Here is a 12,911-nt window from a genome sequence, read left to right on the forward strand (position 1 = left end):
TGCCATCTTGGGGACACAGAGACCTCACTGGCGACACAGCAATTACCCCACAGGACAAGAGGAGGGAAGGTCCCAATGTCATGAAAAGAAGAAGAATCCCAAGAACTCCTCCTCCCTGGACTCACCTTATTTCAGTGATGTTGCCCGAGGCCTGGGTGCAGACTTCTAGCAGGGCCAGCACCCTGGCTCTGCCCACCCACGGCTCTTCCACCCTGTCACAGAAAGGGACACAGGTAGGGCCCCCCTGGGTTAGCAGCAGCCAATTGGCACACTTGGGGGCGGGGAGGGGAGGAGTGCCAAAGGGGGCCTAGACGCTTTTTGTTTTTGTGCTTATTTCAAAACTATAAAAATTATACAGCTAGGCATAAGCATAAGAAAGGAAATTAACATCGCTCTTATTCCAACAATTATTGCAACGATCAAAGCAGAAAATGTTATTTTTAAAGCTATGTTGAATTTTTCTAAAGCACTATTTTCTAGTTTATGTTCTGGATTTTCTACAAATTTCTACAACGAGTTTGTATTATTTTTAGACTAAGGAAAGTTTTATTTTAAAATGTTATTTTGGGTGATCTAGCAATTCTGGAGCTATAACCAAAATAATTAAAAGCGGGGACTCAAAAAGATATTTGCACACCCGTGTTCATAGAAGCATTATTCACAATAGCCACAAGGTGGCAGCAACCCTGGCGAGTAGATGACAACGTGGTCTAGCCACGCCATGGAAAGTTACTCAGCCTTCAAAAGGTAGGACATCTGACACATGCTATGACATGGGTGAACATCGAGGACATTATGCTAAGTGAAATAAGCCAGTCACAAAAAGACAAATACTGCGTGATTACACTTATATAAAGTATCTAGAGTAGTCAAACTCATAGAGACAGAAAGCAGAAGGGTGCTTGGCATGACTCGGGGGGAGGGGAAACAGGGTTTTGTTCTTTCCTGGGGACAGAGATTCCGTTTTAGAAGCTGAAAAGAGTTCTGGAGATTAGTTGTGTAAAAACGTGAATGTACCCAACACTACTGAACTGTACACTTAAAAAATGATTAAGATGGGCCAGGTGCGGTGGCTCATGCCTGTAATCCCAGCACTTTGGGAGGCTGAGGCAGGAGGATCGCTTGAGCCCAGGAGTTTGAGACCAGCCTGGGCAACATAGCAAGACCCTGTCTCTACACAAAACAAAAAAATAGCTGGGTGCGGAGGCACGCGCCTGTCATCCTAGCTCCTCGGGAGGCTGAGGCAGGAGGACTGCTTGAGTCCAGGAGTTGAAGGCTGCAGTGAGCTATGATTGTGCAGCTGCACTCCGGCCTAGATGACAGAGCGAGACTCCAACTCTTAAAAAAATGATTAAAATGGTAAATTTTATGTGTATAAGGATCACAATTTTTTAAAAAGTGATTTTGGGGAACAACCGGGTCTCATGTGCATCATTGTAGGCTGCAGGGAGAAGTGCCCAGCACTGTCTGTGAAGTAAGTTTGTCTGGGCACAAATATGTAAACTGAATGTCATTGAGTCTGTCGCTCCAACTTCCAGTTCATAGGAAAGTCAGAGGTTAGAGGAAGAAACTCCCTGACATCACGAGGCAGCAACCAGACAGAGTCAGAAAGGGGACAGTCGACTGCGTGGTGGGTGGCTGGTTTTGTCAACTGACAGGGACATGGGAGAAGACGCTGGGGGGTGACTCAGATGAGAAGAATCATGAGACTGTCACCACCCCATGCAAATGTGGACCCCGTCTGGATCCTGGACCCAACAAGCCAGCTGCCCTATCTGGGGGACAGCGGGGAAATTTTACATCTGACCAGGCAACACCCGACGCTAAGGATGGCCACTGAGTTGCTCAGGTGTCCTAACTGAACTGTGATTATGTAGGAAATGTCCTTATTTTGCAGAGATTTGTAGTAAAATATTTAGGAGTGATATTTTATAAGATCGATAATTTACTTTAAAACACTTCAGCACCAAAACTAAAACATGAAAGCAAATATGGACAAATACGAACAATTGTCAAACTCAGGTCATAGCAATAGGGGTTTTTAAAAACTATTCCCTCTACCTTTTGCTTATGTTTTTATTCTGAATGTTTTAAAATTAACATGGTGAACAGACAAACATGGTATTTGTTTTATGTTATTTTTGTCACCCGTTGGGTAGCCTTTGGAGCTTTTTTTTTTCCCCCTTAAATCCCAAAGTACAGTCCCCACCCCAGGGAGGGAGAGCTTCTCTGGGTGTCTTGGGAGTTGTCTCTGGGACAGATGCGCAGGGTCTACTCTGGGTCCAGGGGGCAGGGTTCTGGGTGCAGGAAATGGCCATGGCCATAATCCCGGGGGGCCCCGTACTCCCTGCCCCCACTCATGCCACGGGGGCTCCCAGGGCCGGGGAGGAAGAAGGTACCTGAGGCAGAGCTGCCCAGCTGGTCGCCTCAGCAGGCTCAGAAGAACCATCAGCTGCTTCTGGTCCAGGCAGCACCGGGTCAGTCTGGGGACAGAGGTCAGTCACTGGGGTGGCTCTGCCAGGGCGCCCCTGCCCCTCAACTGTCCCCGCGGGCTGGGCTGGTCACTCACGCGAGCTCTGTCAGCTGCAGGGACTGGCTCAGGCCGGTGGCCAGTCTGGGCACGTGCTCTGGCCCGAAGCTGCACTCGCTCAGCCTGAGGGCAGAAGGCCGGGCGGAGCCGGGGTGAGGCCAGTGGGGGCCCCGTCTGCTTCCTCCCGGCCTCCCCGCGGGCCACCGGGGAGCCCCTGGGGGCAAAGGCCTGAGCAGGGTCTGAGAAAGGCCAAGATGTGGCTCCTGCCTTGGGAGCTTCCTGTCTCTTTGGGCAGAAGCCACCCGCCAAGAAAGTGCTAGGAGCGAGGGACTCACGGAGCCCGAGACCCCAGGCTCAGCCAGCTCTCGCGGTGGGGGAAACTGGCGAGCCCAGACAAAGCTGGCGGGAGGTGCGGGCAGAACCGGGTTTCGATCCAGGTCTGACTGTGGACCCCAAGCCCTTGGCCACTCCCTTGCCCTACAGCCCGCTCCGGCCGAGCTCCCTCGGGAGCGGGGTGCGCCTGGGACCCTGGCGACAGCCCTGCCCTCCGTGTGCCCCCTTAATCTTAGAGGATTTGGAGAATTTTATCTCAGAAAGGGCACGGAAGACAACGTCGGACCGAGTGCCCGTGTGAGCAGAGGCCGGGCCGCTTCCTCGGGCAGAGCACGCTCGGTAACAAACAGCGAAGTCCCCTGTGGCTCAAGTGTGTGTGTGCGTGTGTTGTATGTATGTGTTGTGTGTCCACGGCATGTGTGTGGCATGTGTGGGAGTGTGCTGTGAGCACACGGTATGTGCATAAGGGATGTGTGTGCTGCAGGTGGTATGTGTGTGTATTGCGGGACGTGGTGTGTCCTGTGTATGTGGTGTGTGTTATGTGGGGTGTGCATGACAGGTGGCGTGTGTGTGCCGGGTGTGCGTGGGGCGTGCGGCCAGGTGGGTGGGGAAGGACGTGGGGGGCGGTGAGCTTGACGCAGGCTCTCTGAAGGAGGGGAGGGCCCAGGGGGGAGGGAGGCATGGAGGCCACCACTGGGCCAGCCTCCTCTCCCGCCTGCCCTCCCCTGTCCCCGCCACGTCCCCGGGGATCACCTCAGTGTCTTCCCAGCCTCCTCCTGTTTGGAGAAGTGAATCCGGCAGCTCTGCTCGGAGCCCAGGCTGCAGAGAGAGGAGGGGGAGGAAGCGTGACGCCCAGGCGTGCCAGCATCCTGGGCACCAGGGCGCCTGGGGACACAGAAAGGGACAGGGCCTGTGCCCACGGGCACAAGGGAGGGTGAAAGCCACAGAAGGCAAGCCCCTGGCTGACCAGCGGAGACTCCCAACTCACCCTGTGAGGATGGTGACACCTGGCCTGCCCCACCCCCACAATCTCTGGTCCCCGTGGCCCCTGGGCACCACGAGCCCACGTTCAGGGAACTCCGACTCAGAGAGAGGCGGAGGTCGCCCTGGGTCACACAGCGGAGGGGCGCGAGTGGGGGAGTCCAGCTCCCCCCGTCAGCCAGTGGCGCTGACTTCGTACTTCACCGAGGCCTCCCGGACGCGCGGGCAGGCGGGCAGAGTCTCCACCAGGCGCAGGGCGCTTTCCTGAGAGATGCTGTTGTGACTCAGACTGGAAGGGAAAAGAGGCTCGGGATGGGGTGGGGACAGGACCTCCGTGGAGCCCTGCCCAGCCCCCCAGCCCCTCCGGCTGTCGTCTCTGGGGAAGAGAGGCCTCGGTGTCTAAGCGTCCATTCTCCAGATGGAGATGCTGAGGCCCAGAACGAGGCCCGGCAGGGACACCACACAGGCAGAACTGGCCCCAGCCCGAGTCCTCCGAGCTGCACTCACTGCACGGGCCGCCCGTGTGGTCCAGCCCCATGTGGGTCTGGGACTCCCAGGGCATAAAGGTCAGTTGCCTAGCAACAGGTCACATCCTGGCTCTGGCCATCAGTCTCCCACGTCACTGGGGAGATCGGGCAAGCATGTGGATGACTTCCTAAGGACTCTCCCCCTGCTGCGGGGACACCTCCAAATTCGTGTCCCAACAGTTGGGTCAGAGGAACATCAGGGACAGGATGGACCAGGAGCCGGGGTGGCTGCAATCCCACATCAGCTGGTTAGGGATGGAATGTCCCTTCCCTGCCCTGGGGTCAGCTTGGCTGAAGGGGTAGGTTGAGGGGCAGGTTCATGAGTCATAACCTCTCTTGGGTGTCTGGTGGGGGGCCCGCCATGGTGGGCATATGGGATGGAAGAGACAACCCAAGGGGTGGGTCAAGGTAAGAATCACCCCTTTTCCCTCCCCAGCTCTTGTCCTCTGGGGGTCCCTACGGATGCCCCCGGAAGAAGCCCATTCATGCTTTCATGCTCTTGGCCCAGGGAGTCTCCCTCCTTGCCCCCACTCACTCAAGTGACCCAGAGACGGGCACCTGCGGCAGACATTCCAGAAGGCACCTGAGCCCGTCGTCACCCAGCAGGTTTGCTGAGAGGCTGCAAGACGGAAGAAGTGGTTGGTGGTCAGACATGTCCCCTCCACCTGTGTCTGTTCCCCACAGCTACCGTCTACCATCGCTGTCACTGTACGTCCCCATGCGGCCACCACCACCACCTTCATTGTCACCACGATGCACCACCACCACCACCACCACCATTTCTGTCACCACTAGAATTACCACCGACTCCTATATCCCTGCCACCCCCCTCACCAGCACCACAGTAACCAGTCCTCAGCGTCCACTCCCATAGCTGGCGACCACTCCCAGGGCCCCTGTGCCTCCCGCAGGCTTTCGGGGGTCAGAGAAAAACCGATTAGCTTTTACCATGCCCGGGGCCTGCATCCATTGGGAGCCACAATTTTTGGACAAGAGGAAATTCAGGAAAAAAAAAAATGGGGGATGCATTGACCCCATAGATTTCTTCTTACAATTTGGGAAGGCGATATCAGAAACCCCTAAATACCTCCTTACTTCGCTTCAGGGAGCATTCATTTAGCTACAGTTTCTGAAACAATGTAACCAGTGTGCCCAGGAATATCTGATTTTCCTCCTATGTCTTTGACACATTTGATGCTTATTTTATTTTTTGCTGAGAAACTTCATTTAAAAATTGGTTTGTCTCATGAAGCCACTTAATAAAATCGTCTTTAAAATAAGAAAAATCTCCTTCTACAATGACAAACAGAAAAACTCAAAGACATATTGCTTATTCATCTTTCTTTAAAATATGTGATTTTCAGGCTGGGCATGGGGGCTCATGCCTGTAATCCCAGCACTTTGGGAGGCTGAGATGGGAGGATTGCTTGAGGCCAGGAGTTTGAGACCAGCCTGGGCAACATAGTGAGACTCCATCTCTACAAAAAATTAAAAAATTAGCCTGGCATCGTGGCATACACCTGTAGTCCCAGCTACTCAGGAGGCTGAGGTGGGAGGATTGCTTGAGGCCAGGAGTTCGGGGTTACAATGAGCTATGATTGCCCCACTGCGCTTCAGCCTGGGTGACAGAGTAAGACCCTGTCTCTATTAAAAAAATTAAAATTAAAATTAAAAAATACTTGATTTTCATCAGCCACATTTATCTTCTTGGCCACATCACAACAGAAATTTAACTTGTTTGGGATTTTTGGTAGACAAGCTCTTTTTATTTCCCACTGGTCCAGGGCCGGACTCCTAATGACTATGAGCAAAGACCCGGCATTGCACTAACTGTGTGACCTTGGGCAAGTGCCCAAACTCCCTGTGCCTCAGTTCCCTCATCTGTAAAATGTGAACAGTAACAGTACCTAGGGTTACGGGAAAGACAAAGACAACATGGAAAGTACTTAGAGTAGCAGAGCAGGGCTCAGCAGGGGTTAGCTATTATTATTTTCCCAGCCACATGGGGGCTGCGCCATTTGGGTGCACGAACACCCCATCTCAGCAACATAAGAGCCCGCGAGACCCCACCCTGCCGGCTCTGGGTCCCTTGTCAGGCTGAGTCCTTTGCTACTTTAACCACCCGCCGGGCCAGCAGTGGATCCTTCCTCCCAGCCCCCACCTGCCAGCAGAGCTCGCGCGCACTTGCGGCTCTGAGGGGCTGTCCAAGTTAGGGGGACACCATGGAACCAGCTCCACCTCAGCAGGAGCGGGGACGGGAGAGAGGAAATGGGTACACGGAAGCCCTAGGGACGTGACTCGAAGTCCCAGGTATCCCGACGGCTGGTCCTGAGAGGTGTAGGTGGGCACACGGGCATGCAGGCGCACACACGGTCACTCATGGTCCCCTCCAGAGCCACCCAGGGTGCGTCCCATGTCTCCTCCCCCCCCTCCACTCACTCCAGCTGGCTGAGGTCGTCACACTTGCTCAGCAGCCGGCACAGTGACGCCACGTGCTCCCGGCTGAGGCCGCAGCCCGTGAACCTGCAGGGCGGAGGGCGGGGATGGCGTGTCTGGCCGCTCAGACCACCCCTCCCCTGGCCGGGTGCAGCCACGGAGCCCCAGGTGGGACTCCACCAAGCTCAGACCCTCTGGAAGTGTCCACACCCACTGCTCCCACCCCACAGCACACGCTGCACCTCGTTTCTTCACGTTGGGTGAAACCAGTGCCCCCCAGGGGCCTTCCGGGGGATGTTTGTGGCAGGCAGTCTGCACTCTGCTCTGGCCACCCAGGAGGCAGGTCCACGGGTCCCCGACATCCGCTGGCTGCCTGGGCATGGTTTTCGGGGACTTACCCACAGCACACGCCTTCCCGTTCCCGGCTAGATGTGAAGTGCAGGGTTGCGTGACGCAGGGACCTAGAGCAGACAGCACTGGGTCAGCCGCCCTCGGCCGTAGCCTCAGGATGTCCCCCAGGGGCCGGCAGTCCTTCCCCCCAAAGCCCAGCCTCTGACTTGGGTCCCACTGCTTTCATCCTGCCCCCTCACACCCACCAGACTCAGGGCACAACCCTCCAAGACCAGTCCCGGTCGTCCCAGGGCGACGCACCTGAGATCCAGCTTTTGAACCCACGGGCACAGGCTGAAGACGTCGGCCAGCAGGAAAGGGCTTTTTGCAGACAGTCCCGTCTCGCTCAGCCTGGGAAGGGAAGGGGCAGAGCCAAGCGAAATCAGCGGACGAGGCCCCTGGACAGGCTGAAGGGTGAGGAAAGGGAGGATGGGGAAGGCTGGCAGCTCAGCGGGGTGCTAAGAAAGCAGGTGGGGGGGCTCAGGGGGGACAAACTGGGGCTTGGGCTCAGGCAGGTTTAAGTTTGAGTCCCAGTGCTGCTTACTGGCTATGTGACCTTGGACAAGTCACTCAACTTCTCTGAGCCTCAGTTTCCTTATCTGGAAAACAGGACCCGTCATGCTGGTCCTCCTGGTGTGTTCCAGGATTTAGTTACAACAAGCGGGTGCACTGCCTGGCGTGACACTCCTGCTTGCTGGGACCATTACGCTGCTTTCCCTGCAAGCAGATTTAGCGGGTGAGTCCTCGCCGACAGACGGAGGGAAGCTTCAGGCCCTTCGGACAGAGCTTTCTAACCTCAGCACTACTGGGATTTGAGGCCTGATAATTCTTTGTTGTTGGGGGCTGTCCTGTGCCCTATAGGACGTTTAGCAGCACCCAGATCTCTACTCATTAGGTGCCAGTAGGAGCACCCCTCACCCGCAGTTAAGGCAGCCAAAAATGTCTTCAGCCCTTGCCGCATGTGCCCTGAGGGGCGAAGTGACTCCCAGTTGAGAGCCACCGCTTTAGCGAAAGCGAAACGGGTCCACCTTGTCCTCGGAGGCAGCCTCAGCACCTCCAGTTCCTGACCCAGTAAACCCTAAACCCGGCCTCAGCTTGTCTCGTCAGCTCTGCTCGCAGGGTCCACCCTGAGTCCTCCCCCTGTCCCCTCCCCACCACCGACCAGCTCGGTCACCTCTCTGCCTGGCTGTGCACAGCTCTCCCCGCTCTCGTTTCTCGTCCTGTCCCCAACCCCTTCTCTACCCAGCACTCAGACCGAGCTTTTGAAAACGCAAATCACTCCTCTGCCCCTCCAATTGCCTTGCACAAAAATCCAGACTCCTCACCATGGCTACCAGGCCCTGCACGACCCAACCCCCGCCCATCTCTCCCCTCCTCCTCTCCCGCCAGCCACTGTGCTCTGGCCGCACTGGCCTCCTCCAGGAGCCCACCAAGCTCAATCCTGCCTCAGGGCCGCACACATGCTGTTCCCGCTGCCTGGAATGCAGTTCCCTGCTCTGCACAGGACTGGCTCCCTCTCCTCCTTCAGGTCACACCTCAGTGCCCCTTCTCAGAAACATTCGCTGACCACTCCTGCTGTCATTTAAATCACCTCTCCAGCCACTTTTTACATCCCCTGGAAGAAGTGATTGTACTTAGGTGATGGCTCAGCGCCCACTACTGCAAGGTGAGTGCCAAGAAGACAAGGATCTACTCACTTTGTCCTCTGCTGTGCCCTCCAGCACCCCAGACTGCCTGGCCCATGGCAGGCGCACAGTGTATTGGCTGAGCAGTACAACATTTAAGTCCTGGCAATGGGCTAGCCACCCATTCCAACGCCAGATGAGTCGGGGGTGATGCTGCGTGACTCAGGCATGGACAAGTCCACCTCTGGTCTTCAGTTTCCCACCTGTTCATTTTAACCTGCCACCTGCTATGTCCAAAGGAGCCCTTCCTGAGCCATTCTCTCCAGGCAAGGCGGGACCACAGAGGGGCCTGTGAGCAGGACAGCCCTTGCCACCTCTGCAACATTGTCACACGTCTCCTCCCTCCCTCCCCGACTGGGAGGAGCGAGACTCCGGAGGTGATGTGAGCCGCCTTAGGCATCCCGGAGAGCCTCGGCCTTAGCCCTTACGTCACTGTTATTAATATTATATTATCATTTAATTTCCTGTCGTATTCTTTCATCTCAGCCACAGCTGCTTTTCCCCACTGCTAAAAGAATACTGCAAGTAAATCCTTTTTAAATTCTAACCAGTCTGAGCTGAAATTAGAAAATAGAGTTTTTAAATACTTTGGGGGGAGCTGTTTCAATTTCCCTTTTGCTGAGTGAGATGGTGACCTTTGAAAAGCAGTGAGTGACAGCTGTACAGTCCCTTTCTAGGGGTGTGTGACCTTCTGTGGACGGGGAGAAGTGTGACATTCCACTTGTCACAGGCCTTCCGATCTTTAAGGTGCTTCTAGAGGACCTTGTTTGAGTCCCAAGGGGAGGGGAGGGGTTGGGGAATATTAACCCCATTTGTCAGATGAAGAAACTGAGACCCAGAGGGACAAATAACGTCATCCCCTCCCCAGGTTGACAAAGCATTAGGGTAGAGCTGGAAGCAGATTTAAGTCCCGGTTGTGCCAGATAAAATGACGAAAGCGCCCCAGGGAAAGAAGAAGGGGGAGGCGGGGGCCGGTTTTGCAATACACGAGCCTCAGGGCCACAGGCGCAGGGAATGGGGGTCTTACTGCAGCAGGCTCAGGTGGCGGAGTCGGGGCAGGCAGTGCAGCAGGGTCTCCAGGCTCTGGTCACTCAGGACCGCAGAGGACAGTCTGTGAAGCAAAGCATGTGAGTCAGGTGGGGAAACTGCCCGGAAAGCAGGGAGCCGGCCTCACAGCCACAGCCTTCTGGACATGGGACCTACCCAGTGTTGCCTGAGACATTCCCTCCCAACACTGGGTCCTTGAGTTATCCCTGGGGCTGGAAGAAGAGGACAATCTTGCAGGTTTGTAAAATACTAGGTTAAATGAAATTAGTTTTCTTGGCTGCAGGACTTGTCTGAGCCTTTAATGTGCTGCTGTGCATTATGACTTTCCAAGAGGCTATGGCAGACTGTTTTCCAAACCAAGTGGACTAGCAGGGTTGCTATTTGAGGGCCATGAAGGTTAGTGTTCTGCGGAACACGTCTGTTGAGAAGAGAATGCTGCCTTAAGCCAAAGCAGTGAATAGGGTACTAGAAATTCAGCGTCAACAGGGCAGCCAAGGAGGGGTGTGGGCTGGCTCTGGTCTCTGCCCATCAAATCCAGACCCACCAGCTCAGCACTTGTCCAGATAATTTATCAGAACCCAACGCACTTAGGAGAAAGTCCAGATAGTCCCCCTTCCGTCTTTGCTCTGGCTGGAGGACAGGGATGGCCAGAGTCTGTGTGTGCCCTGGGATCACATAGGGCCCCTCCCCTCAGGGCCTGGAGCCGCCCCCCCGCCCCCCAGAGGCCTGTGGACTGTATTCTCCCTCTGCCGCCTACTCTTCCCTCCCACCCAGTTTCTTTGCCCCCTGCAGGCTGCATCCTCCCCTCACTGGGGCCTCCAGGGGCCTGCCCACCTCCCCTGCTTTATCTCTGGGTGGTGGGGGAAACCTGGGTGGGGGAGTGGGTGGGGGGAGCAGCCCATGGTTCTGCAGCCAGAAGCCTCCTGTGGAACCTCTGCAGGGCCCAAGTCGCACATTTTCTGTCCCAGGGATGGCCTGGGGTCCTTAGTAGCTGGGATCACAGGTGCATGCCACCAAGTCTGGCCACACGATTGTGACAAATGTACCACAGTAACGTAAGATGTTAATAACAAGGGAAACTGGGTGAGGGAACTCTCTAAACTCTCTTTACAATTTTTCCATAAATCAAGTCTAAAACCATTCTAAAATCGCTTATTAACAAATGGGTTGGATCCCTATGTCTTGACGCTCAGGGAAAGCCAAGCTGTACAGTTATGAGACAAACGCTAGTTGCCTGTCAAACAATATCAAAGTCCAAGGAGTTAAAGCCATTTGTCCAAAGTCACCCAGACTGCAGGTGGCCGATTCCAAGCCCAGTCTCTGGTCTCAGACCCAGGTGTTCTGGGGTGGGGAAGGTGGCAACCCCGGGGGCAGAGGGGTGCGCTGAGGATAAGCTCCAGCCATGAGGCAGGCCCGAGTGAGTGCCAGGGTGGGGCTCAGGACGTGCCCTGAGCTGAGTGGACGGGGCAGGTGACAGCGTCCCCAGGCCCAGTACAGCACCTCCCAGCGGGAGGGGTGAGGTGCCTGAGGCTGGGGGCTGCTGGGAGATAGCCCACCTTTCAACAATAGGTCAGGGCACTCCCCTGGGGCTGGGCTAGGGGGTCTGCGGGGAAGGGACTCGCAAGGCCCTCCTGGCCTCTAATGAGGAAGCCCCTCCAGGGTCACTAGACAGATGCCCACATGGTGCCCTCTGGGGCAGTGTCTTTGCTACTTACTGGACTGCCAGTGGCCCCGGGCACTGCTCCAGAGTCGCACAGAGGCGGGTGAGGCTCAGCGGCTCCAGCTGACACTCCCTGAGGCTGAAATGGGGCAGTGGGCAGGGCAGGGGATCAGAGAGGACCCAGGGGCTCTTTCCTTCTCCCAATAGTCCTCACCCCAAGCTGCAGGCTCCTTCCCCTGCAGGGCACTCTCTCCTCTCCCAGAAAGTCTCCCCAATAGCCCCTGTTCCCCCTCCCACAACCGACAGCGACAGTACAGGACCCTGAGTGCCCAGCTGCCCTCAACAGTGACTCTCCAAGGCCTTCCTGCCACCCCTGCCTGAGCCCAGGCCACCCTCCTCACTCCCCTGGACCATGTGGCACCCTCCTGGCATCTACTCTTGCCTTCCCACAACCCCTGTCTACCCCGAAAGTGCGTCATTTGTTAACACTGTGAATCTGACCAGACCCCTCCACTGCTTAAAACATTCTGTGGCTCCCTATTACCCTGAGGCTAAAGGCGAATGCCTTTCCCACAGCCTCACTCCCCCCGGCCCCCCGTCTGTGCTCCAGCCACACCGATACGCTTCCCGGGAGCCCAGCTTCCGCTCCCCCGGCCTTTGCACTACTCGCTTTCCTCTCTGGATAACTGTGGGGGCCTCAGCTTAAGTTTCTCGCTCTCTCTTAGGTGAGGAAATCAGGGCCTGAGAGGGGAGAGCCCCAGCGGGGGTCTCGTAGCCCCTCACGGCGATGCGTGGTGCATTTGGGGACAGGCCGGCCCCCACAGCCGATGGCAACCCCGGGCAGGGAGCGGCTGGGCTGCTCTCTTTGCTTCAGAGAAATGCGGAATCTTCTCTCCAAAGAGAATGTTCTCCCTAAGGGGCCGGCAGCTCCCCACCCGCCACCAGCCCTCACCTTCGCCCTCTTTATTTCTCCTTTTCTCAGACTCTCCTCCCTGCATCCCAATCCGCAGCCCAAGGCCCCCAGCTCCGCCCCCTCCCTGACCCCTCACCAGCCCTGCGGTTACCCCCAGATAAGAAGTGGGTAAGACGGTACCAGAAGCTCCTGGGGGCGCAGCGCTGACCGGACCCCGAGAACTCGGCTCCAGCTGGGATGTCCGGCAAAAATCCACCAGCCCGTATGTCCCTAGGAGGGGGGAAACCATTTGGAAAGAAAGTTCAAGTCATCCGCACTGGACTCCTAGACTCAGAAGTCAGGGCTGGAAGGGACCGTCGAGACAATCAAGCCACTAGATCCTAGTCCAGCCCCTTGTTGTTCAGATGGG

The 12,911-nt window shown here is 56.2% G+C and overlaps 1 protein-coding gene across 7 annotated transcripts in view; it reads right to left on the minus strand.

Moving 5' to 3' along the window:
* NLRC5 (NLR family CARD domain containing 5) overlaps positions 1 to 12,911 on the minus strand; it is a 66,971-nt gene that overhangs the window by 14,778 nt on the left and 39,282 nt on the right. For 6 of the 7 annotated variants that reach the window (XM_045533668.1, XM_045533672.1, XM_045533669.1 and 3 more), the window contains 12 exons: positions 12,683 to 12,772; positions 11,645 to 11,728; positions 9,910 to 9,993; positions 7,459 to 7,548; positions 7,206 to 7,268; positions 6,811 to 6,894; positions 4,907 to 4,990; positions 4,044 to 4,133; positions 3,617 to 3,682; positions 2,570 to 2,653; positions 2,400 to 2,483; positions 126 to 212 (listed from right to left, as the gene is read on the minus strand). In XM_045533668.1, coding sequence (XP_045389624.1) covers positions 126 to 212; positions 2,400 to 2,483; positions 2,570 to 2,653; positions 3,617 to 3,682; positions 4,044 to 4,133; positions 4,907 to 4,990; positions 6,811 to 6,894; positions 7,206 to 7,268; positions 7,459 to 7,548; positions 9,910 to 9,993; positions 11,645 to 11,728; positions 12,683 to 12,772 — 990 coding nt within the window. The remainder of the gene's footprint in view (positions 1 to 125; positions 213 to 2,399; positions 2,484 to 2,569; positions 2,654 to 3,616; positions 3,683 to 4,043; positions 4,134 to 4,906; positions 4,991 to 6,810; positions 6,895 to 7,205; positions 7,269 to 7,458; positions 7,549 to 9,909; positions 9,994 to 11,644; positions 11,729 to 12,682; positions 12,773 to 12,911) is intronic. The other variant, XM_045533673.1, reaches the window with a different exon arrangement.

The sequence above is a fragment of the Lemur catta genome, chromosome 20 (genome assembly GCF_020740605.2).
Source record: "Lemur catta isolate mLemCat1 chromosome 20, mLemCat1.pri, whole genome shotgun sequence".
Lineage (NCBI taxonomy): Eukaryota > Metazoa > Chordata > Mammalia > Primates > Lemuridae > Lemur > Lemur catta.